The sequence below is a fragment of the Oncorhynchus kisutch genome, linkage group LG18, assembly GCF_002021735.2.
Source record: "Oncorhynchus kisutch isolate 150728-3 linkage group LG18, Okis_V2, whole genome shotgun sequence".
Lineage (NCBI taxonomy): Eukaryota > Metazoa > Chordata > Actinopteri > Salmoniformes > Salmonidae > Oncorhynchus > Oncorhynchus kisutch.
Window position 1 is genome coordinate 47,560,887 of NC_034191.2, and position 26,500 is coordinate 47,587,386.

The following is a 26,500-nucleotide window of genomic DNA, read 5'->3' on the forward strand; positions in this document are numbered from 1 at the left end:
CATGGATTCCGATTTGGATCTGACTCAGTATCTAGAGATCATTTCAACCCGGAATGGATGTTAATCCGTTTCCCTCACCTCTACAGAGGCAGCGTTGCCAGGGTCGAAGCCGTCACACACCAGCATGACCAGGGTGTCTCCCACGGCGCGGAGAATGCGTACAGCCTCCGTGTGGGTCATACCCAGCAGGCTGTGGTTACTCACCTCCAAGATCCGCATGCCCACAAGCAGACGGCCATCCCTGGCCGCCGCACCGCTGGAGCTCACCTACAGGGGGTGATGCAGGGATGGGGGGGTTAAGAGGAGTCAATATATCAAAGGAGGTCATTCATTGGCCGTATTCCAACGGGAATAGAATGACAAGGTGGGTTCCAGGTACCTTGGATATGAAAATGCCCTCATCGGTGGCGTCGAAGGGGTTGCCAGCGTGGCCCTTGGCACCGCCGCGGATGCTGATGCCCAGCTTTTCTCCAGGCTGCTTCTGGATCACTATCTCCTGTATTGGGACATGTAGATCAGGAGATGGGACTGGTTGGGGTGTGTGTGTGTGTGTGTGTGTGTGTGTGTGTGTGTGTGTGTGTGTGTGTGTGTGTGTGTGTGTGTGTGTGTGAGTGAGTGAGTGAGAGAAGGGACAGAAGCTGTGTGTGCATGTATGTGGGTCTACTGTGTAGGCCTATTTCCGTGAACACATGTGGGTTTAAGAGACGTCACCTCCATCCCGGGAGGCGAGGGGTCCCTGCGCACCAGCATGCGGATCTCCTGCTTGTTGGAGAGCAGGGCTTTAACAGCCTCCTGGTGGGTGGCGTGGCGCAGGTCGATGGTGTTCACCTCCAGTATCCTGTCCCCCACCCGCAGCCCACTCTGACACGCCAAGCCATGGGGGATCACCTAGCACAGGCAGGCGAGGGTGAAATACACAAACCCGGGAAATGAGAGAGAGGGAGTGAGCGTGACCGAGAGAGACAGAGAGATGAAGCCTTTTGAATTGAGAGAGAGAGAGAGAGAGAGAGAGAGAGGGAGCAAGAGAGAAACCTTAGAGATGAAGACGCCAGGCTCGTTGATGCCGAACGGGTGACTGGCGTGATCACTGCCTCCCACGATGCTCAGTCCCAGGTGGCCGCCCGCTTTCACCAACGCCACTTCCTGTCAGGAGAGGAAGTGAAGCTACAGTGTTGTTTCATTTGAGGGACATGGTTCTACGATATGGGCTCTACAAATACAGTATCAGGAGACATGAGAGGAATTCGGGAAAACATCAGTGTCCCAAATACACTCAATCTTTATTAAGTCAATAACTTCTATTAGACAAGGAACACAAACTATCCATGGATCTACTATATCTACTTGAAGACAGGTATGAGATAAGACATAGGCCTAAGCTCTAAGTCAATGGAACAGACTCCAGGTCTTGCTGCATTTCACTGGGCCCCACTACACCATCCTAGGTTTATTATGCTATGTCAGGACTAAGCATTCGTACCTTGCACCATCTTTTCTTGAGCTGTAGAGCATTCGAGATAAAAGCCAAATGTAAAGGTATTAAAACTAAAGTTAATCTGAAGCTTGAATGCTCCATCATGGTAACTTACCACTATCCCATAACATAGTACTATACCATTTTGCCACCCGCTTCCTTCGCTCCCTTCGTCTCACCTCAATGGGGTATTCGTCCTCCAGCGGCTGGCTCAGGTGGTTCCCGTGGGGCAAGAGGCTGGAGTCGTCGTTGCCCTCTTCCTGGTCGGGTGAGTCAGAGGGCTCTGGAGGTGGGGGGGAGTGGGCGCGGGCACGGGTCAGGCCCGGGGAGCCCCCTGGGGTGCCCGGCTCGGCCTGGTCACGCTCCACCAGAAGAGCAATGGTGGGAGAGGTGCCGGTAAGCAGCGCTACTGCCTGGTCATGCCTGGCCTCGGTCATGTCTACGCCATTGATCTGGATCGAACGGCACAACCAATGAGGGCAGGCGTCAGTAGGCTGACTGACTAAACACAGTGTGCAACACTCAGGACTAGAGGTTCAGTGAGGACAGAGAGCTATGTGTTCGGGGGTTGGAACTGGTTCAGGGAACAGAAAACCGGAAATAATGACATTTTTTTGAAGAACAGAACCAAGAACGAAGGTGATATATACTGTTCTGGAAAATAACTTTTTAAAAGCGCAGGAACCGGTTAATAACTTAATTTTACATTTCAGGCATATTGTCCAGTGTCAAAAAAGAAACAGAGAAAAAAAAGCCATTGCTGTCACTCAAACTTATTTCAATGTCTACCTGCCAGCTGAAAATCTTTGCCAGTGTGTATGTATGTGTGTAGGCTACCTGCCTCTCCCCCTCCCACCGAAGCATGCATAGTCTACTGTAGCTACTGACGTTACAGGTATGATTAATAAATTAGGGAGATATTTTTAAATCGAGAACAATGGATTCACTTTTTCTATGCTAGTATAGTTATCAAGTTTCAGATTGGACTTATTAACTACAAAAAAGGTAAGACGTGTTTTCATTTTGGTGTTGCTAGCTTGTTGACTAGCTCTGGTCTAGCTCTCGATAACTCTAGGCAGTATTACGTGTAATGTAATGGAACTGAGAGTCATGATCAAGGGCTAGCTCTGGTCTAGCTCTCGATAGATCTAGGCAGTATTACGTGTAATGTCATGGAACTGAGAGTTATGACCAAGGGCTAGCTCTGGTCTAGCTCTCGATAGATCTAGGCAGTATTACGTGTAATGTCATGAAACTGAGAGTCATGACCAAGGGCTAGCTCTGGTCTAGCTCTCGATAGATCTAGGCAGTATTATGTGTAATGTCATGGAACAGAGTCATGACCAAGGGCTAGCTCTGGTCTAGCTCTCGATAGATCTAGGCAGTATTACATGTAATGTCATGAAACTGAGAGTCATGACCAAGGGCTAGCTCTGGTCTAGCTCTCGATAGATCTAGGCAGTATTACGTGTAATGTCATGGAACAGAGTCATGACCAAGGGCTAGCTCTGGTCTAGCTCTCGATAGATCTAGGCAGTATTACGTGTAATGTCATGGAACAGAGTCATGACCAAGGGCTAGCTCTGGTCTAGCTCTCGATAGATCTAGGCAGTATTACGTGTAATGTCATGGAACAGAGTCATGACCAAGGGCTAGCTCTGGTCTAGCTCTCGATAGATCTAGGCAGTATTACGTGTAATGTCATGGAACTGAGAGTCATGATCTAGAGCAAGCTCTGGTCCAACGTTAGTTAAGCAAACACTGAAGTTCAAAGACATTCAAAGTTCCTTCATAGAAGTCGCTCAGTGAGTGAGTTAATCTGAAGCTTGAATGCTCCATCATGGTAACTTACCACTAGATATAATTCTGTGGGTATAATTATGTGGGCCTAACATAGATAACGCATGTCATAACAACAAGATGCCCAGCGCTCTCCTCACTCTCAATTTCAGTTGCAAGTCGCACCCTCCACTACACTTGTCTGTCAAATGCATGTACATGGCTTACCGGCTCCATAACAAGCCGCTCTATTCCATTTGTGAAGAAATTTAAGATAAATAAAAATTTTATAAAAAGGAACAGAAAGAAACAATATAAACCATGACTTATTTTTGGTTAGAACCGCTTCATAACTTTATTTTGCTGTTCGAAATAGTGGAACGGAATGAAATAAATAATGGTTCTGTTTAGAACAAAACGATTGGAAAATAATTTGGGTTCCAACCCCTGGTTTAGACTCATATCCTTATTGTTTAGAAGCACATCACGTTGCCATAAAGCTGTATATTAGTACTATAATAAAGTAACACAATCATTGCTCAATATAGTACATTGAGACGTACAGCAACAAAGTAAGCCAGAGTGAGTGATATCTGAAGAGACCACGAGCCAATACCCATACAGAAGAAGGGAGGCGGGAGGAGAAGGGAGGAGCAGAGGGCAAGCTAGCAAGGAGCTTCTTCAGGAACTTCTGCATGTTAAGCCTTTCTCCAATGTCCAAAGTCTTGAAAGTAGTCCTATAAGTCCTGTCAATGCAATAAACTATACAGTATTTTGGACGTTGGCCAATCTGACTTATGCTTATGCCATCCGTTTGCGATTGCTCACTGAAAATACAGAGAGCAACGTCATATGATGGACTGCCAAAGAATGGGCTGATCTTGAGTCAGCAAACAGAGTTATCAATACTTTTCTACAGCTCCAGCCTCAGTGCTGCTCCTAGACCTAGCTATTGTCCTTTACACATTTTAAACTATTCTATTGCTTTACAGAGGCGATTTGAGGATGGACTGCAGTCTGTAAACTTTCATAAAATGTAGAACGAGGTCCTGATACCTCTGAGGGGTGAGGGACAAAAAAGTGGGCTGTGTGATTGGTCCTCTTGTCCGAGAGACAAACAGAAGCCAGCACTGACCATAGAGCTCTTACCGTTGGCTGAAAAGCGTACTGCGGCTGCTGCTATGGTAATACATGTGGTTACCACAGAGGCTCCGCCCACACACCCAACAAAACACCCACCACCACCGAGCAGGCAAGGAGACACATTGAGCATTAGTTGCCATGCAGGGAAAGGGAGAGTGAGAGAGAGAGCGGAGAGGAGAGAGAACGAAAGCGCAAGAGAGAAGCCGAGAGACCAGACAGGAACAGAATCATTCAGGAAGCCATTTTATGATTTCCCTCACATAGGAGGGGGAAGAGGCAGGGGAGAGAGAAACGATGACGACTCAGAGAATGAGAGAACAAGACAGTAGTAGTTGTAGAGACACACAAGAGGAAACTATTTCACATGGCACACAAATGTAACTAAGGGGTTAGCGAATGTCTCAAGATAGAATGAATCACTGGATTGGTAAAAAAAAGCCTATTGAGCGATCACATCAAGGCCCTACCTTTGTAGCCATGGTCAAGGATATGAGCATGAGGTCCCACTCTGAATCAGCACTCTGTCAGCAGGTGAGGCCATGCCATTGTATAATAAAAACACTATGATAACCACAGTAAAGAGAGGCACAGTGCAGAACCGTGCAGGAACCTTGGCCCCAGCAGTCAGTCACACATGTCAGCTAAGGTCATGCTAGTCTAGGGTTGCGTCCCAAATGGCACCCTATTCCCTGCATAGTGCACTCATTAAAAAAATATATGTTACCTCCTTTTTCTCCCCAATTTCGATCTCGTCTCATCGCTGCAACTCCCCAACGGACTCGGGAGGCCGAAGGTCGAGTCATGCGTCCACCGAAACATGACCCTCCCCAAACCGTGCTTCTTAACACCCACCAGCTTAACACGGAAGCCAGCCACAGTAATTTGTCGGGAGGAAACAGTTCACCTGACGACCAAGGTCAGCCTGCAGGAGGCCGGACCGCCACAAAGAGTCGCTAGAGTGCAATGAGCCAAGCAACTAAATCAATCATTTGAAACCTTGCTTATATTTGTATACAAACTCCCCCTTAACGCTTGGGAATACTTGAAAACAGATTTCCAAAATTAATACAAAAAAATTATAAAATATATATTTTAATTGCTCAGAAAACGTAGCCAAATCAAACCACCCGTGGGCCAAATTCGGGAAGTTGGGGAACCCTGGTCTAAGGTTTACTGAGAATGGTGTGACAAACAAAAACCATCCAGTCAGCAACACTCCCTGTGGGTGGAAACAGCTCGTTGATGAGACGTCGAAGGATAATGGCAAGAATTGTGTAAACTAACAGGCGGGCTGAGAAGAGAACGGCATCTCGGAATACACAACTCGTCGATCCGTAGTCATGGATGGGCTGTTGCACCAGACGACAACACTAGGTTCCACTCCTATCAGCTAAAAACAGGAAGAAGTGGAAAAACACTCCCTGGAACATGACAGCGAGTTCAGTTTACTTGAGTGGCCTGCACAGTCCCCAGACTTCAACCCAATAGAGCATCTTTGGGATGAGATGGAATGGGCTGTTAGCAACTTGAATGTACCGCCGTACAATCTGCAGAAACTGCGTAATGGCATCGCGTCAGCATGGACCAACATCCCTGTGGAACGTTCCCGACACTTTGTAGAATGCCCCGAAGAATCCAGGCTGTTCTGGAGGCAAAGGGGGTCCGAGCCGGTACTAGATGGGTGAAGTTGTGTTAGATTTGGGAGTAGTCAATGGGTGGGAACCATATTGTGAGTCTGATGAGATCACTCACCACGTCATCTAACGTGTGTGTGCTTGGTTGGTGTGTTTGGCATGAAGTTCACACAGACCGAGCTCTGGTCCAGAGAGCGAGAGAAGAACATGGGTGGTGTCTCAATTAGCACCCTAATTCCCTATATAGTGCACTGGTCAAAAAGGGATAGGGTGCCTCTCTGGGGCTTAAACAGAGGAGAGGAGGGGTACTCACGGTGATGACCCTGTCCCCTACTCGGAGTGTGCAGTCTCTGTGGGCCGCCCCTCCCTCTGCGATCCGCGAGATGTAGATCCCCTGCAGAGACGGACACGTGGCACAAGAGTCAGTTCATAATGTCATCCTGTCTATGTCCTAAATGGCAGCCTATTCCCTATATAGTGCACTATACGGCTCTGGTAAAAAAAAGTAGTGCACTATGTAGGGAATAGGGTGGCATTGGGGATGCAAGCCCATGTCTGTGCACATCATCTTGGTTCTAATGAGTGTCTAATATGAGTGCATGAAATTGAGATTGAGATCAGAAATTATTCACACCCCTTTACTTTTTCACATTTTGTGGTGTTAAAGCCTGAATTTAAAATATATTAAATTTCAATGGTTTTGTCACGGGTCTAAACACAATACCCAATAATGTCAATGTGGAATTACTTCTTTTGAAATTTTACAAAATTTATAAAAAATGAAAAGCTGAAATGTCTTGAGTCAAGAAGTAAAGCCACCGTGCTTCTACACCTGCATTGCTTGCTGTTTGGGGTTTTAGGCTGGGTTTCTGTACAGCACTTTGGGACATCAGCTGATGTAAGAACAGCTTTATAAATACATTAGATTGATTTGATTTTTAACCCCTTTATTATGGAAAGCCTAAATAAGTTCAGGAGTACAAATGTGCTTGTCACATAATACGTTGCATGGACTCACTGAGTGTTTAATAATAGTGTTTAACATGATTTCTGAATGACTACATCATCTCTGTACCCCACACATACAATGATCTGTAATGTCCCTCAGTCGAGCTGTACATTTCAAACACAGATTCAACCCCAAAGACCAGGGAGGTTTTCCAATGTCTCGCAAAGAAGGGCACCTATTGGTAGATGGCCAAGCATTTTTTTTCTCAAAAGCAGACATTGAATATCCCTTTGAGCATAGTGAAGTTATTAATTACACTTTGGATGGTGTATCAATACACCCAGTCACTACAAAGATACAGGCGTCCTGCCTAACAATTGCTGGAGAGGAAGGAAACAGCTCAGGGATTTCACCATGATGCAAATAGTGACTTTAAAACAGTTAGAGTTTGATGGCTGTAATAGGCAAAAACTGAGGATGGATCAACATTGTAGTTACTCCACAATAATAACCTAATTGACAGTGTGAGAAGGAACACAAATACTCCAAAACATGCATCCTGTTTGCAACTAAAGGCACTAAAGTAATACTGCTAAAAATGTGTCAAAGCAATTCACTTTTTGTCCTGAATAAGAAGTGTTGTGTTTGGGACAAATCCAATGCAACACATTAGTGAGTACCACTATCCATATTTTCAAGCATAGTGGTGGCTGCATCATGTTATGGGTATGCTTGTAATCGTTAAGGACTGGAGAGTTTCAGGATAAAAAAGAAACGGAATGGTGCTAAGCACAGGCAAAATCCTAGAGGAAAACCTGGCTTTACAACAGACACTGGGAGACAAATTCACACTTCAGCAGGACAATAACCTAAAACACAAGGCCAAATCTACATTGGAGTTGCTTACCAAGAAGACAGTTAATGTTCCGAGTTACAGTTTTGACTTAAATCTACTGGAAAATATGTCAAGACCTGAAAATGATTGTCTAGCAATGATCAACAACAATTTTGACTGATCTTGAAGAATTTTTAAAAGAATAATGGCCAAAAATTGTACAATCCATGTGTGGAAAGATCTTGGAGACTTACCCAGAAAGACTGACAGCTGTAATTCCTTCCCGGCGCACCAGGAGAGCTGTGGCTAATTCAAGTGTGCCTACTGCGCTGGCCAATCAGATAGCTCAAATCACTGTGGCTACAGCTCCCACAGCAAATGTTGATACTACATGAGATTTCATACATTTTAAAACCATGACCAGACAGAGACATTCTCAACAACAAAAAATGTGCATGAAAACGAACCGTCTCTCGTTGAATGACTTCAAAGACTTTATTGAATAATCCCAACTGTTGACCAGTCACAGACAAAGAAGCGTAGACTTTAGCTATCGACTTAGTCTGGTGCAACAGGTCTGCAATGCCCCCTGCTAGTTAAATCAGTCAGTCTACTCTGGGAGAGGGCTTACCAGGGGATGTCCAATAATGATGACCTCACCCAGCCAGGACTTAATATAGTCTAGCGGTCTTATTCAGTCACTAGTCTACCGCTACCCTCAATTGTTTGTTTGGGCTCGTTAAGTAGTATTTATGCGGCAGGATCTCAGCACAAGAATAACTTAAGTACATGGACTTCACAGGAGGTTGGTGACACCTTAATTGAGGAGGGCAGGCCCATGGTAATGGCTGAGGTGGAATGATACGAAATACATCAAACGCATGGTTTCCATGGGTTTGATGCCATTCCATTTACTCTGTTCCAGACATTACTATGAGCCACCCTCCCCTCAGCAGCCTCCACTGTTGTACTTATGGTTCAGCTCCTAAATTCTAAACTATGATGCACAGGGCAGACAAAGTGCAGGCCTACTCCTAACCCATCTCAACAGAGATACCATCCATTCTAGAAAAAGTCAGACTTACAGACTCCAGCGATAAGTGTGCATCTCGGTTTCTCTCCAAGGGCTCCCCGAGCTGTGTGTGTGTGTGTGTGTGTGTGTGTGTTTGAGAGCGGTGTTTGCACAGGACATGTAGCCATGAATGTAGCCAATTGGGTGGCCCAAAAATACCCCCTGGCCCCTCCCGTCCCAGTTACACAGGACCTATCAGGTGTCAAGGCTCGCTATTCACATCTCTGTCTCCTTGGTGATGGCTGTAAACGCTGGAACCGGAAAAGGGGTTGTCAGAATGAGAAAACCTTAGAGGGGTTGTGGGGGAGACTATGACTCGGCATAATACAGAAATACGTAGGAAATCCACGAATCCTGACTCTTAAACTCTCCCTCTAATGCTGTAGCTAGCGCAGTTAGAGGTATCGTGTCGTTGACTTGAGAAGTGGGACAACCTGACACCAGATATATACAAAAGGGGTTTCACTACTAAGAACAGGAAGATGAAATATTAATCAGGTCTGAACAACGCCCAATATTCCTACACCACTCTGTTGTACATTGAGGGATGTGTGTGTTAATCTCAGTGTCTACTGTACACACTAGGGATGTGTGTGTGTTCAGCTCACCATGTCCCCCGTGCGGTAGGCTGTGGAGCCTTTACCCCCGGCAATGCTGAAGCCCAGACCCTTGTCATTGCGGACCAGGCAGGCAGACAGCCTGTGTCGGAAGCCTGCGGGGGAGCCTGCCTCAATGCAGAAGGGAAGGCCACTGGCCCGTCTCTCCCGGGGGAAGTAGTCGTCCTCGGGCCTTAGCGGTGTGGTGGTGATGGCGTTCTCCGGCTCCACCATGTGCTCCCGGAGGACGCTCATGGAGACGGCGGCGCCCGAGCTGCGCAGCGCCTCTACCGCCGTGTGGTGCTCTGCCCCCTGGAGAACCACACCGTTCACCTGAGAGAGAGGGCGGGAGGGAGCGGAGATCATGGTTCTCTCTACAGTCAAAAGGCCTGTTCATGGACCTTGACCATGAATGCACCATGGCTGCAAACAGGCATAAGAATGGGCACCCATACGCTTATCAAGCACGCACATGCACACACTTTACCTCTAGGAGTTTGTCTCCCACTTTGACCCCAGCCTGCGCTGCAGGGCCCTCTTCAGACACCCTGGAGATGAAAATTCCCTTGAGAGACAGACAAGACAAGTACACAGTCACAAGTCTCAATCAGTCCCCAGCATGTGTCCAAAATAATACAGTTTTGCTATGCAGTGCACTATTTTGACCAGGGCACTGGTTCCCTATAGAGAATTTGGGACACAATCCATCTGTACATTTAGGAGTCTCCACAGCTGTCCTCGGCCCTCACCTCATCAGCCCCCTTGTAGGGTGTGGATCCCTGTCCTCCGGCTATGCTGATGCCCAGGCCCCCAGTTTGACGTAGAATGGTCAGGGTGTGCTGGAAACGGAGGAGAGGGGTCAGCGCACTGAGCGGAGTCGCCCCATACAACAGCCCTATCCTCAGACAGGACAGGAAGGAGGAGGGCTCACCACACTCCACTTGACACAATTGTTTTTAACAAGATGATACTTTTGGGTCAAATGTCAATTTGAAGGTTGCTGCATATTGTGGTGAACCAACTGATAATGTAATTGTGTAATGTTGATTGGACAGTAAATTAATTTAATTGACTATTTATTTAAATGAAGTCATGTGGAGTGGGTGAACCCCCTCTCCACTCAAAATGTGGTGCCGATCTGGGGAGTGCGGCATGGATAGACTAGGGACAGACAGACGGGATGGACAGGGGCTACTCTGGTCTCAGGGCTAAACTCAACTCAAGTGTATGTCGAATGAGAAAAGGCATGAGTCTTGCCTTCTATCTCTCCGTACAGATAATAGCTACAGTGACTTATTAAAAAGGTGGCCATTTTGGAGTAGAAATATCATTAACGGTAGTACTAAACAAATTACCCATCATATCACAAGGCATTGACATTAGCCCAAAGACGCACAGTGAAATGACTCGAAACACACGTAATCCTTTTGACATAAAACATGAAGGCTAGTTTCAGACACTGAGGTGAGACACAATACTCGGTCATGGAACAGTCACATCAAAGGTGGTGTGTGGGTCTGAACTGGATGTGTGAATGCTGTCCGCGCAAGCCGTGCAGAGTGGGAGTAAGTGGGGGATGAGGGTGAAATATAAGTGGGAGAGAAAGAGGAAAGAAATAGTGAAGTGAAAGAGTGCAGTGTTCTGGGGTGGGGGGGGGAGAAGGGAGTGGAGGTTCATTCCAGTGTGTCGTCGTCAAAAGGCTCCGTTCTCACAAACTCGTTGTCACCGTTGCAGAACGCTCATGCAACAACGGGCAGCGTAGATGCACAATATGCACGTACCAACCATTCCATAGGCATCCTCACCAGAAATGCAGACCCAGTCACCAAGGCCAACTATCACTCCTCCATAACCAAAGCCACCAACATAAAATAATCAGTAGGTTGTATCTTATCTTATTAGTTAAGTATGTGCTACCACCCAATGACACTATTCAATCCTTTCAAAGTAATACACATTTAAATAGTAGATATGTATAGAAATATTGTACAAAATGAATCAAAATCCAGGCGTCATCATCTCCCATCTAGACTACTGCAATCCTGTTGGCTGAGCTCCCTGCTTGTGGCATCAAACCACTGCAATTGATCCAGCACACCCAGCCTTCCAAGTTCATCCATGTGACTCCGTCCCTCCACTGGCTTCCAGTCGAAGCAAAGGGAACTGCCCCTCCCTATCTTCAGGCTATGCTCAAACCCTACACCCCAACCCGAGCAGTCCGTTCCGCCACATCTGGTCTCTTGGCCCTCCCACACCTACGTTGGGTCAGCTCCCACTCAACCCAGTCAAAGCTCTTCTCTGCCCTGGAAGACCAATTGGATAGCCAGTTTCCGCGACGCTAGGACAGCAGAGTCCCTGCCCATCTCCTGAAAACGTCTGAAACCCAACCTCTCCAAAGAATATCCACCCTAAAAATAAATATGTATATATACACACACTGAACAAAAATATAAACGCAACAAGCGTATTTCTCTCAAATGTTGTGCAAACATTCGGTTACATCCCTGGTGAGCATTTTATTTCAACCACCTGACAGGTGTGGCATATCAAGAAGTTAATTAAACAGCATGATCATTACACAGGTGCACCTTGTGCTGGACACAATAAAAGGCCATTCAAATGTGAAGTTGTGTCACAACACAATGCCACAGATGTCTCAAGTTTTGAGGGAGAGTGCAATTGGCATGCTTACTGCAGGAATGTCCAACAGAGCTGTTGGCAGAGAATTGAATGTTAATTTCTCTACCATAAGCCACCTCCAATGTCGTTTAACAATACATCCAACCGACCTCACAACCGCAGACCACGTGTAACCACGCCAGCCCAGGACCTCCATATCTGGCTTCTTCACCTGCGGGATTGTCTGAGACCAGTAACTTGGACAACGGATGTATTTCTGTTTGTAATAAAGCCCCTTTGTGGGGAAAAACTCATTCTGATTGGCTGGGCCTGGCTCCTAAGTGGGTGGGCCTATGCCTTCCCAGGCTCACCCATGGCTACGTCCACGCCCGTCATGTGAAATCCATAGATTGGGGTCTAATGAATTTCTTTCAATTTATTGATTTCCTTATATGAACTGTATATAACTCAGTAAAATCATTGACATTTTTGCATGTTGTGTTTATATTTTTGTTCAGTATACATTTTCCTACAAGCACCGACTTTGCTGATATCTATTTTATTGAGGGAAAATGTACTTGCGTCTACTGTGATATGTGGTTGTCTCACCCAGATATCTCAAGATGAAGGCACTAATTGTAAGTCAGTCTGGATAAGTGGAAATGAAAAATGACTAAAATGTCAATTAAATTCAACCACAATTAGTTGAAGTGCTCCCCACGATAAATGACACAGTAGTGCCAGTAGTTTTGTGTCAGGCGTTCACATATCTTAGTGTGTCATCTTAAAGCTTAATTTTAAAATGGGGTCACGTGAGAAAAGGTGTGCTTGGTTCATAGGACCAGGGTTACGTTAGTAACCTCCAGTAGCCGCCAGATGCAGCTGTAATAAACAACGTGGTTTTCTTCCTACAAATGTGGCTTCTTCTTTTGAATGCTTTAATCTACAACATATTATGACCCCATCACTGGCGTACTGTTTGCATCTACTATGCCCACAAGCCATTAGAAAGTAGTGGACAAGACCAGGCACTAAATCAGACTGGTGGGGAAATAACGTCAATGATGTTCTTTCCTACACAGAATATCATACAGCATCATTACCTGATGACTTTCTGAACTTCGCAATACCTTTCTGATGCATTTCAGTCACTTCAAACCATTACCGTCTTCAGATTGAAATACTGTCAAAAATACTTTGACTAATGTTCAAACTTAGACATCAAACAGCATCAAGGTTCTGGTCTAATGCTTCTAAAAATGTTAGGCATAACCATGTTCCTGGAGAGCTCAACTAGTGGTACACCTCACAGATTATGGTGTATGTTCTTGTTGGTGCAACTGTCATAGCCCAAATTAAAATAGTAAACACTGACTGTTTATTTCAGAACTTTGTTTTACGTGGTAGAGTCCCGAAAACATTTGGTTTTCAAAATAGGGATCGCTGGCCAAAAGAAGTTTGGGAACCCGTGGTCTATTAACTAATTTACTACCAGGCAGACTAAAACTTCTTCCCACAACAACAAAAAAGGTGACATTTCAGGTGGTAATTTTCACAATATTATTCCAACCTTAGTGTAGAAATCTATATAAAAACACAGGAAATCATGTTTTTGACTGCACTGGGCCTTTAAGTTCTTGATAAGTTGCTTTGTGGTTCTTAAGCTATTCAGCAGTGCAAACCGTTTAGCAAAGTGCTTACCCTCTGGACTAAAATGTCTGGAAAGAGCCAGCATGTTCCTTTGTCATATCATGATAGATGTAGGGCGTGGTACCATGATGAGAAAGAACAGCATTTTATTTTTTGATAATGTACATACATGTTCTCACAAAGAAATCCTTCAACTACTTTAGATGGCTTAGATACCTTTAACAAAACACATTTCTCCGGGTTAGAAGTTGCAATGTGTGTGCCAGGATCCTGCTGGACACACCGGTTGAGTAAATGTAAAACCTGAAAGATGGTGCTGAAAGAAGATGGACCTCCTCCATCACAGACAGCAGCACCAGCAACCTCATTCACTCACTCAAGGGCCACACAGCCTGAACAGGATGATGAAGAACGGGAGAAGGACGAGCAACAGCGTGGTAGAACTTGAGAATGGGGTAGGGCGTCATTGATGGGTAAACACTTGTTTACCAATTACATAGAACTTCTTCATTACAATTGTATAACCATATTATTTTATATTCGGAAAGTATTCAGACCATGAATTTTTCTAAATTTTGTTACATTACAGCCTCATTCTAAAATGTATTAAATAGTTCCCCCCCCTCAATCTACACACAATGCCCCATAATGACAAAGCAAAAACAGGTTTTTAGAAATTTTAGCAAATGTATTAAAAAAATATACTGAAATATCATAATTACTTAAGTATTCAGACCTTTTCAGTATTCAGACACCTGTATTTGGGGAGTTTCTCCCATTATTCTCTCAAGGACATCCAAAGACTTGTCCCAAATCCACTCCAGCATTGTCTTGGCTGTGTGCTTAGGGTCATTGTCCTGTTGGAAAGAGAACTTTCACCCCAGTCTGAGATCCTGAGCACTCTGGAGCAGGTTTTCATCAAGGATCTCTATACTTAGCGCCGTTCATCTTTCCCTCATCCTGACTAGTCACCCAGTCCCTGCTGCTGAAAAACATTCCCGCAGCATGGTGGTGGCAGCATCATTTTGTTGTCCTTCTGGAAGGTTCCCCCATCTCCACAGAGGAACTGTGTATATATATATAATTTATATATCTTAGAGGTCGGCCGATTTCAAGTTTTCATAACAATCGGAAATCAGTATTTTTGGGTGCCGATTTGCCAAAAAAAATCTCTTTTTTTTACACCTTTATTTAATCTTTATTTAACTAGGCAAGTCAGTTAAGAACACATTCTTATTCTTTCAATGACGGCCTAGGAACGGTGGGTTAACTGCCTCGTTCAGGGGCAGAAAGACAGATGTTCACATTGTCAGCTCGGGGGATCCAATCTTGCAACCTTACAGTTAACTAGTCCAACGCTCTAACTAGCTGCCTCTCGTTTGCACTCCACAAGGAGACTGCCTGTTACGCGAATGCAGTAGAAGCCAAGGTAAATTGCTAGCTAGCATTAAACTTATCTTATAAAAAACAATCAATCATAATCACTAGTTAACTACACAGGGTTGATGATATTACTAGATATTATCTAGTGTGTCCTGTGTTGCATATAATCTGACTGAGCATACAAGCATACAAGTATCTGAGCGGTGGTAGGCAGAAGCAGGCGCGTAAACATTCATTCCAACAGCACTTTCGTGCGTTTTGCCAGCAGCTCTTCGTTGTGCGTCAAGCATTGCGCTGTTTATGACTTCAAACCTATCAACTCCCGAGATGAGGCTGGTGTGACCGAAGTGAAATGGCTGGCTAGTTAGCGCGCGCTAATAGCGTTTCAAACTTCACTCGCTCTGAGCCTTGGGGTGGTTGTTTCCCTTGCTCTGCATGGGTAACGCTGCTTCGATGTGGTGGCTGTTGAGGTTGTGTTGCTGGTTCGAGCCCAGGGAGGAGCGGAAGCTATACTGTTACACTGGCAATACTAAAGTGCCTATAAGAACATCCAATAGTCAAAGGTTAATGAAATACAAATGGTAGGGAAATAGTCCTAATACTTATTTTCCACCATCATTTGCAAATAAATTCATTAAAAATCCTACAATGTGATTTTCTGGATTTTTTTCTTCTCATTTTGTCTGTCATAGTTGAAGTGTACCTATGATGAAAATGACAGGCCTCATCTTTTTAAGTGGGAGAACTTGCACAATTGGTGGCTGACTAAATACTTTTTTGCCCCACTGTACATACAAACATACATTTATAAAAACCTGTTTTCACTTTGTCATTACGGGGTGATGACTTATTTTTGTTAAATATATTTTAGAATAACACCAAAATTTGGAAAAAGTGAATAGGTCTGAAAACATTCCCAATGTACTGGATATGACTTAAATCCTATAACCCTTTGACCATATAAAGTGTTACTCCTGCATCCTCCCCTTCAAGTTCTACTACACTGGCGATCCGATGGAGAGTTGTGGTGGGCATTTCTCTGGGCGATTGGCTTGGATTAATCATTGATTTATGTGAGTTATTGTTTGTTTTTTTCCCCCAACTGAGAGCCAGCGGGTGAATGGGTGAGTGGGAGAAGGAGAGAGAACGAGAGTGGATGGAGTGAAAGAGAGTAGGTACAGACCTCTTCCTCCTCAATTCGAGCAGGCTCAATCAGGAGATTATTGACTTGATCAAATGACACCCCCTGTTAGGACAGGAACCAGCGAGAGGCATGCGGATTAGTGAGGCCAAAGTAACTAATATGCACACAAGCATACTCTAACCAAATCCATTCAAAAACAGAAGAAAAATGCACACTTCAAAATAACACACACACACACACACACACACACACACACACACACACACACACACACACACACACACACACACACACACACACACACATTCAGCCACTGGGATAAACCCCAAAAGGTCATATACACTATTGTATAGTGTGTTAAGTAAGGACATTTATTATGGCCAATTTGATTTCCAGTGGAGGTCCTTTGAACAATGGCAACACCAGTCACACACATCACTCACTCCCCAGCCACCAGAGGCAGATGCAGGCAGGGGTGGAAACTCGAGACCCAGAATAAGGCGAGCTACAGGCCACACAGGGACGGCAGCTTGTGTGCAGAAAGAGAAATGGGGGAAAAGAAAGCAGTGGCTCCCAAAACAACGTTCCCTCCAGCCTATAGACAGACACCACAGTAAACCCTTTGACCTGTGTAATACACGTTCTAATGTGCAGTAGTCTTTCTCAGATTTAGTTGCACTTGTCAATCATTCAACAACCCCCCAAAAAACAGATTATATAAAAATTCTAAATCAGCCATTAAGCAACAACAAATCAATTCCAGATCTAGACAGCCTTATAAAAATAGTGGCTAGATGTGTAAAATGCAAATTGCTCTAAGCCCTTGATGCGTTATCTTTTAAGATTGAAATCTGCTGCAGAATTGTTCGAAAATAGGTTATTATGTAGGTGCATACCGCACTCCAACAATACTTCATGAATGAAATCAGTTTGTATGGGTCTCTACATTTCCACCTCTGCCAAGACAAATTCCGGATGGTCTGCAGATTAACAGGCATAGACTCGCACATACACTATATCACACACACACACACACACACACACACACACACACACAGCACTCATTCTCTGCATATTAGGTAGCAGCTCTAGTGGTGATTACGATTAATAATCAATTTGAAAAAAATTGCCTTAGAATTATACATTTCAGGAGCCCTGGTGTACACTTTTACACAAATATAGGAAGGCAGGTCAGGGAGAAGTCAATTAATTAATTAAAAACAGAACAGGAGACAGCAAATGATATGGTGAGAAGCATAGTACTGAGGTGGGCAGACAGAGGCTTGATGATGCAGGGGACTTTATGGCAGGGGGCCAGCAGGGGGCGTCTGGTGCACAGCTGGTGGGGTGGGGATTTGTCATTTGATAGACAATCACTTTGTATTAAAATATTTTATCATTGGCATTATTGACAACTGGTCCAAGAGAGCCGGCAAACTTGACACGAGAGCTCAGAGCAGCAACAAGAGGGAGCTCCACTCTGAGTTGACTGGGAAGTGTGTGGGTAAACACATGAGTACATCCAAAATGGCACCCGATTTCCTTTGTAGTGTACGACTTTTGACCAAGACCCATTGCTCTCTGGTCATAAGGAGTGCACTATAAACAGAATAAAGGTGCCATTTGGTACACAAATAGGACTAAAGGGGTGAAATGTGTCCACGTTTTAAGCATTTAAACAACTCACACTGGATTTGGTTTGTGCTGGTTGTCCATTTGTAAACTGTCAGTCTGTTTGATGACATTTACAAACATTTATCAAATGTTGTTAATGAGAAAGTCCACTCTTGTTAGTTATTATATATGTCTTTCAACAGGTTACCGACTAGTGCCATCCTGTGAATGTCTGAGAGAATCCTGCTTGTGTGGGACAGAGAGAGCAACGTAAAAGCACCCGAGTGCAAACTATAAGACTCCCGGCAAACATTCCTGTAAACAAATCGTTTTTCCTATGCAGGGCAACATGACATGCAATGTAATCTCCTTCTCAATCCAATCCAGTGCCAGCAGTCCAGACTGAATGCAGGTTGCAGGGTGACAAGACTGGGGGCTTTACGCATTTGAGTGTCTTGGGTGTGCATCGAGGTGAACAGGCCACTGACATGTCAGGATGAATTAGAACTGGTGTGCAAAAGCTTTATTCAACTGTCTGTCAGCGTCATTAGGGAAAAAAACACTAAAGGAAAACGAGATATTGAAATTGGGATACATGGTTAGGGGCGCCAAGTTTTTTGTGACCTGGTGGCCCCAGTTAGTGTAGTCAACTTATCAGAAGAAGTAAAAAACTTGGGGCTCTAAACACGACAACTACATAATAACATGATAGTGAGTGTGTACAGACCTGCCGACCTTGAATCATTTTTATGAGTACCACTTCAGCACGGAGGAGGGACCCCCGGACCTGACGACGGCGCTCGCAAACACCCAAACTGCTCAAATCACAGGTAAATGCACATTTTTTTTGCCTAATAATGATGTTGGCAGAAGACTGCCTCAGTAGGAACGGTACGCAATAGACTTGGTAATTAGCTGCTAACTAGAAGGTACAATCAAGGTACAATCAAGGCTCTCCCTAGGATTTTCTGACGAGGTGGTGCTGATGTATGACTAAGGTTGGGTAGGGTGGAGGTCCGGAGGGGGTCAGTCAACTTCCCCCTCAGGAAGTAGGAGCATTTTGCATTATTAAAAAAAACCTGTAACTGCCATGTCCTGAACCCTAGTCTTAAATGATCAAACAACGTAACCAATACAAAGTCTCATCTTTGATCCTAAATAAAATTGAAATGGTCTCAATGACCACTTGCACAATTTAGGGGTAATTGATTATTGTAATTAACAGGTGTCTTTGTGTGAATAGTCTAGTGAAAATGTAAAACGGGCTTCTTCATTTTGTTTGGGAAGAAAATTGGGAATTACTCAATCACTGGATGCAACGTAGTAGTCTAGTAGTCTAGTCTAGCTACATGGAATATGAAACTGAACTAGGCCTACAAGAGCTTGTTCCAGATCTCCACCCCTGACCTCATCCATCCAGTTAGGTCTGACTACTAGGCCATTCAGCAACATGCCTGGTTGTCGTTGGTGACCTGACTATTATCTCAGCAGCCTGCTGGTGACACACAGCTATATCAAGAGGACTAATCAACAACTGATTCATGAACAAAGGTATTTTAACCTTTAAGTCCAACACGGTTTTAGCGGAAGGACGGTTTTAGCGGAAGAGTTCGCTCTGCCATGTTTGTTTCCATCAACACAGCGACGTGCACTGAACTACCTTGACTACATACCTTCACCGTAATGACGCCTAATGTGATTGATTAACACATACAATTTGGAAAATACAATCGCGCGCATAGAATTGCGTGCATAGTATGCAGAATTTGTGCAGGTTGGCAGGTCTGGTGTACGTTTTAGTTTTGTACTACAGCCATACTCACTATGAACTATGTAGCCTGTACAGTAATTGTGTTTCCTACCCACCGTCCCCTGACCCCCCCTCCCCCCGAGCCCAGTTTACCTTGACCGACTGCAGGGAAGAGTTGACATGAAGCAGACTCCTCTCCTCCTGCTTTGGCTCTTCTATTCTGTTGTGGCGCTGTGGAGTAACCATACACTCCTCCTCTTCCTCCTTCTCGGGGTCAGGGTGGTGCGAGGTGGGGTGTTGGGCCAGGTGTGCGTCGGGGCTGAAGCCCTGCAGTAACGCGGCCACCGCCTCGGGTTTTGGCAGCTTGGTAATCTTGAAGTGCTTCTTGTAGTGCGGCGTGTCCTTCCTGATCAGACGCTGCTTCTCCGTAGGGAACTGGGGCCTCTGTTCCTCTAGGTCGCTGCATGGGACCCCGTCCCCACCCTCCTCGTCCTCACAGTCCTCATTCCCACCCTGGTATATGGGCTCCTCTGCAAAGTGCACCGTGGGCTGGCGGAAGAAGGGAAAGGATGGTGTGAGTGACGGGAGAGAAAGAAAGAGCAGGGGGGAACCGATCGTATTGAAGACAAGGATCCGTCTCACTGGTCATGGTTATTTAGTTTACCTGACCAGGAAAAAGTGTAGAACTTGGGTACAGAGTTTTCCTAGCCACGAAACGCCAGGTCTTAAAATTACAGCACCCGTATTAGGAGGTGATTGAAACAGAGACCGTCGTAGTTGTGAAATTCACCTCCACATACTCCACCTCCATCTCGTCTAGCTCCTCCTCCTCCTGTTCCACACACCCACCCACTAGACTCTCCCTCGCTGTGGTAATCACGCACCGTCTCTCCTCGTGAGAGTTGGCAGAGGCTGTGCTGTTGGACGCCGCAGAGTCGTGGCTCTGATTGGACAGATTGCTCAGTCGTTTCTCCTGCAACCACCAATCACATGTCAGAATCCTTAGAACAATGTGCTGGATAATTGGCCAACAGGTACACACTTAGATTCTGTTTCAACAGTACACCTTTACCTATGATCTGTATGGACCACACCCACAGCACTGATGGTTTTTACAGAATGTATGCATTTAAAATGTTAAAAAGCTTCACTCACGGATCTCAAGTATGTAGGATGTACAGTGGTGTGTTGTACCTCAGTACCAGGAGACTCTGGCTCTCCATCAGGACAGGATATGTAGGCCTCGTTCCTCTTCTCCTCAATCACCTTCTTCATGACCTTCAGCTCACTGGGGTGGGGCGTCGCCCGGCGCTGGAGACCCTGAACAGACACACGCGGACGAGAATCTGTCAATTCCCCAGACTGACAGTTCATCTACAGACACACAAGGAGGAGCCCGCCTCTAAAAGTATTTTGCAAACTATAAATTAGACACAAGAAAAGAACAACAAACTGAATCAAGGAAACTCAAAGACCGAGATGCCGAAACTATGACTGGAATGGAGTCTGCTATTGATTTTCTGACTGGATCTCTCTCCACCATACTACTTTACCCTGTCATGCCCTGTCAGAATGGAAAGGAAAATGAAAGGAAGCTAAGTTATGAACCAACAATAGAGCGCTTCATTTTAAAACGTGTTGGTTGGTGCAGTGCACGAGTCACATGAACGAAGCTCCTCATAAAGCACTGTTGATGTATTGTATACTCTCGGGAACCTGTCTTTCAAAGATAATTCCTAAAAATCCAAATATCTTCATAGTAAAGGGTTTAAACACTGTTCACCATGCTTGTTCAATGAACCATAAACAATTAATGCACCTGTGGAACAGTCGACACTAACAGCTTACAGACAGTAGGCAATTAAGGTCACAGTTATGAAAACTTAGGACACTAAAGAGGCCTTTCTACTGAAAAACACCAAAAAGAAACATGCCCAGGGACCCTGCTCATCTGCGTGTGCTGCAAAGAGTCATGAGTACTGTAGATGTGGCCAGGGAAATAAATTGCAATGCCCGTACAGTGAGACGCCTAAGACAGAGCTACAGGGAGACAGGATGGACAGCTGATTGTGCTCGCAGTGGCAGACCACGTGTAACAACACCTGCACAGGATCGGTACAGCCGAACATCACACCTGCGGGACAAGTACAGGATGGCAACAACTGGCTGAGTAACACCAGGAACGCACAATCCCTCCGTCGGTGCTCAGACTGTCCGCAATAGGCTGAGAGAGGCTGGACTGAGGGCTTGTAGACCTGTTGTAAGGCAAGTCCTTACCAGACATCACCAGCAACAACGTCACCTATGTGCACAAACCCACCGTCGCTGGACCAGATAGGACTGGCAATAAGCGCTCTTTACTGACGAGTCACGGTATTGTCTCACCAGGGGTGATAGTCGGATTCGCGTTTATCATCGGAGGAATGAGCGTTACACCGAGGCCTGTAATCTGGAGCGGAATCGATTTGGAGGTGGAGGGTCCGTCATGGTCTGGGGCGGTGTGTCACAGCATCATCTGACTGAGCTTGTTGCCATTGCAGGTAATCTCAATGCTCTGCGTTACAGGGAAGACATCCTCCTCCCTCATGTGGTACCCTTCCTGCAGGCTCATCCTGACATGACCCTCCAGCATGACAATGCCACCAGCCATACTGCTCGTTCTGTGCGTGATTTCCTGCAAGGTAGGAATGTCAGTGTTCTGCCATGGCCAGCGATGGGCCCGGGTCTCAATCCCATTGAGCACGTCTGGGACCTGTTGGATCGGAGGGTGAGGGCTAGGGCCATTCCCCCCCCAGAAATGTCCGGGAACTTGCAAGTGCCTTGGTGGAAGAGTGGGGTAACATCTCACAGCAATAACTGGCAAATCTGGTGCAGTCCATGAGGAGGAGATGCACTGCAGTACTTAATGCAGCTGGTGGCCACACCAGATACTGACTGTTACTTTTGATTTTGACCCCCCCCTCCCCCTTTGTTCAGGGACACATTATTCCATTTCTGATGGTCACATGTCTGTGGAACTTGTTCAGTGTATGTCTCAGTTGTTGAATCTTATGTTCATACAAATACATGTTAAGTTTGCTGAAAATAAACGCAGTTGACAGTGAGAGGACGTTTCATTTTGTGCTGCATTTACATATTAGTAGTCTTACCCTGCGCTCTGCAGCCGCCTCATCGTCCTCATCCTGCTTGGTGGTCTCCTCCTGGAACTGGATAACGGATACCCGGTTCAGGTTGCTGTCTATCCAGCTGTCGTCCACACTGTTCTGCAGCAGGTTCTCTGTAGGGAGACAGGGACCTGGGTTACAAAAACAGTTTACAGGATAATCCCTTTAGGGGATTGAAACGGTCATCGTTGTGGTGTTATGGGAACATCTTAAGAACATTTGGGTTGAGAGTGACAGGAGAGCAAGAAGGACTCTGGGAGAGGAATGTGCTGCTCGGTGCAAAATTGCACTCGGGTTCTATTTTCAAGATTTCGATACACAGCTCACACTTGATAAGGTAGCTTGCGACCTGCTCGCGCTGGCCAAAAGTTTCCAGCGTCACGGGTTAAAAATAAATAAAAAACAGACTGATTTTGCAACACCCCAGTGTAGCTCCTATGTTAGAGGAAGGAAAGGGAAGAGGATATGCTTTGAAGGAGGACTTCGGGTTCAGTTGGTAAATAGTGAATAGCGCAGGAAAAAGTTGAGATGGAGAATGGAGTGTGATAGAGATGTGAGAGAGGAGGAGGATGATGATGTCCACCAGGAGGTAGGTGTAGGGCCAACTCACCCAGGCTGGGGGAGGGCTGCTGGGGCAACAGGTAGCAGGTGAGCACCTTCTCCCCGGTGCTCTCGTCGTCCTCCGTCTGGAACTTGAGCATGGGCTGGGACTGGTTCTCTGCCAGCCACATGGCCTTCAGGTTGAGGTTGGCCAGGGCAAACGGCAGGTTCTGTAACCTGGGGACACCACACAACATGGACAAATCATATGGAACGTTTTATTCTGAAGAATAGTCCGGTGTTGCTCAGTTGGAAGAACATTGCGTTTGCAACGTAAGGATTGTGGGTTCCATTCCTGCTGGGGCCACCCATATAAAAATATATGCATGCACTACTTTAAGTCACTTTGAGGGAAAAAAAATGTCATTATTAATATTTGTATTATTATATCATTATTAGACTAAAAGACTTGATAAAGGGTTAAGAGAAGCTCGGACTACTTCAGAAGTGGAGTCACTAGATATGTTATTACAGGAGAGAAGTCTACCAACACCAGTGATTTACGGGAACTATATGGGGTGTAGAAGGGTTACCTGTTCCCTGCCACATCCAGAACATGAAGCTCAGTGGCGTCAGCCAGCTCAGCGGGCAATTTGGCCACGCGATTGTCTCTGAGGGAGAGCACGTTGAGGCTGGCGCAACCACCCAGCTCATCAGGCACGTCGCCCAGCCGGTTGCGGTCCACATTCAAGTTGGTCAGCTTCTTCAACTTGCCCAGCGAGCGAGGCAGAGTCTATTGAATAAAAACGCGCAACAATAAAAAATGTCAAATTGAATGGATGTTTAAAGCTATGCATCTCAAGGGGGATGTTGAAAGGACAAGGCCGGGAGTCTCGGGACAAGGCACATATTGTTCTGTACATTTGTTCTGAGCCAGCGAACTGTGGTTCTAAAAATGTACCTGTAAGAGGTTCTCGGTCAGTACGAGTTCCGTCAGGTTCTCACACTCTCCTATGGAGTCACTCAGGTGGGTCAGTCGGTTCTGGTCCACTTTCAGGATGGACAGCTGCTTCAGAGAGCCTAATGAACACGACCCAGGTCAATTACCGTCACAAGCCTTTGAGTCAGTTTATATGCATCATTTCCCCAGTAGGGGGCAGTATGGTTTTCAGTGCATTACCTTCGATTACATCCAAGCAATGAAAATGCCCAATGTCCATGGGTCTAATTCAACAGTACTTGGTAAAAAGCACACACCTTGACAAAGTACTTTGAAAAACTCTGACAATGAAGCTACTGTGTAAATCAGTGTAAATCAGTTCAGGTGAATAAGTCACCGTACAACGGAACAGCGAATGCCATCAGGCAACCTTTCCTCCCTCTCTCTCCCCATCTACCTCCTTCCCCCGCTCTCTCCCTCACCTATGCTGTCGGGGACCACCTCCAGGAGGTTGTGTGAGAGCAGCAGGTCAGTGAGGGCCAGCAGGCCGCTGAGCTCTGAGGGCAACTCCTCCAGTCGGTTCTCTGACACATCTAGACACACGAGTCTCTGCAGGTTCCCCAGCTCCTACAGACAGACAGACAGACACACACACACACACACACACACAAAGCAATGTCGTTTTTAGTGTGAATACTCCCACTGAAATGTATGTGGTAGGTTTCATACTAGGCTTCGGCAGTATCCAGATTACCATACCGACCTTGTGCCATACGGAGATACTCATAACTGGACACAAGGGGTGCTATTTTCAAACCCAACTGCCAACAAGTACAATCCTTTAGAGAATGCGAACTAAATGCTAACAAGCACATTGCGAACATTTTATTCAGTCTCTGACCTAAAGTATTTACAGGACAGATGTCCCGGCTTATAAAGTTATACAAGTAACTCAATACTAATAACAGTTTGCTGCATGCACAAAACCAACGCTAGACAGCAAGGCTCTTGATCCAGGAGGGGACTCTGCTGTTTCCAAACAAAGCTTGATTTTGGAAGAAGCTAACCACTGAGCTAGTAAGCTAACTAGCTACTAAAATAGCATACCAAATGCTCAACTGCAGAGCATTTAGCACAGTTTACTTAATAGGTATAAGATACAGTATCTGGATACAGTATCTAGCTGGCAAACACTGAGTTGTGAGTTCCATACTGTAACTAGATCCCCTGGCGCGTGCTGCACAACAGTGAGTGACTCACAAGGCTCTGGTCTCTTATTTGTGTGCTTGTAAACAAAAATCACATGACTGGGGACTTCCGGGAAAATGAATGACACAATCTTCTTTATCTCCTAACGTATTGCACAAGTTGACTGCAGGTATTTACTTCAAAACGTATATATTCAAATGTATACAAATAAAACACCAAAGAAATTGTTTCAACGGTAACGAAAAACCATCTCGTGGCTACTTCCAAATATCCCAGTATAAGGTATACCGCCCAAGCCTATATCATACTGAGCAATGTTCTGGTTCTAAGCGAATAAGGGCATGGATGCCAAGCCAGGACCGTACTCACTAGTGGCAAAGAGGAGAGCTGGTTGCGGTCCAACCACAGCTCCCGTAGGTTAGGGAGAGCACCAAGTGTGTCCGGCTGTTAGAGTCAGAGGGAGGGGAAAAAGAGAAAAGAAAGGTAAACAAAGGGCCCAAAGTTGTCTTTGCTCTGCTTCTAGAGCAAGTGGGAACAAACATGCATCCTCCACTGTACTTAAATATGCATAATTTGGGAAGGGGAGAGGGGGCGTCTACATAAACACGCATCATACGCCCCAAATACCACCGCGCTGGTGGAGTCCCCAAATGGCTGTGGGAAGGGGCAAGATTCACCTGACCAGACAATCAATCATATACACACACCCACACACTGTGCCTGTTCGCTATGCCCACAAACCACACAGGGGGGGGGGAAAGCATGTTTTTATCCAAACCAAGATGCTTGCCCTAGACTGTGTCCTGCACCGAATTCAATGTTTTAAAACGAGGCGCAATTAATTTGGGCTCCAAAAAAGCCATTGGGAATCAATCCCAGAAAACAATTCCTGTAAAATGACCCCAGATTGTATTTGAGTGACGCATTACATTAAAAGACTAGCATGCCTGGGAGGGATGAGCAATGTGCAGTATGACAGGCAGGCGGCAACATGACGTCTGGTTG

General features: G+C 45.6%; 1 protein-coding gene across 10 annotated transcripts in view; it reads right to left on the bottom strand.

The window, feature by feature from the left end:
• The window catches only part of LOC109908815 (protein scribble homolog), a 125,613-nt gene that overhangs the window by 32,322 nt on the left and 66,791 nt on the right, over window positions 1-26,500 (bottom strand). For 9 of the 10 annotated variants that reach the window (XM_031796184.1, XM_031796186.1, XM_031796183.1 and 6 more), the window contains exons 7-25: window positions 25,865-25,939; window positions 24,769-24,913; window positions 24,308-24,426; window positions 23,940-24,139; window positions 23,417-23,583; window positions 22,792-22,919; window positions 20,837-20,962; window positions 20,433-20,615; window positions 19,796-20,191; window positions 16,318-16,380; window positions 10,232-10,321; window positions 9,970-10,047; window positions 9,495-9,815; window positions 6,344-6,424; window positions 1,654-1,926; window positions 1,033-1,143; window positions 712-888; window positions 380-496; window positions 79-267 (exon numbers count right to left, since the gene is read on the bottom strand). In XM_031796184.1, the coding sequence (XP_031652044.1) occupies window positions 79-267; window positions 380-496; window positions 712-888; window positions 1,033-1,143; window positions 1,654-1,926; window positions 6,344-6,424; window positions 9,495-9,815; window positions 9,970-10,047; window positions 10,232-10,321; window positions 16,318-16,380; window positions 19,796-20,191; window positions 20,433-20,615; window positions 20,837-20,962; window positions 22,792-22,919; window positions 23,417-23,583; window positions 23,940-24,139; window positions 24,308-24,426; window positions 24,769-24,913; window positions 25,865-25,939 (3,039 nt within the window). The remainder of the gene's footprint in view (window positions 1-78; window positions 268-379; window positions 497-711; window positions 889-1,032; window positions 1,144-1,653; window positions 1,927-6,343; window positions 6,425-9,494; window positions 9,816-9,969; window positions 10,048-10,231; window positions 10,322-16,317; window positions 16,381-19,795; window positions 20,192-20,432; window positions 20,616-20,836; window positions 20,963-22,791; window positions 22,920-23,416; window positions 23,584-23,939; window positions 24,140-24,307; window positions 24,427-24,768; window positions 24,914-25,864; window positions 25,940-26,500) is intronic. The other variant, XM_031796192.1, reaches the window with a different exon arrangement.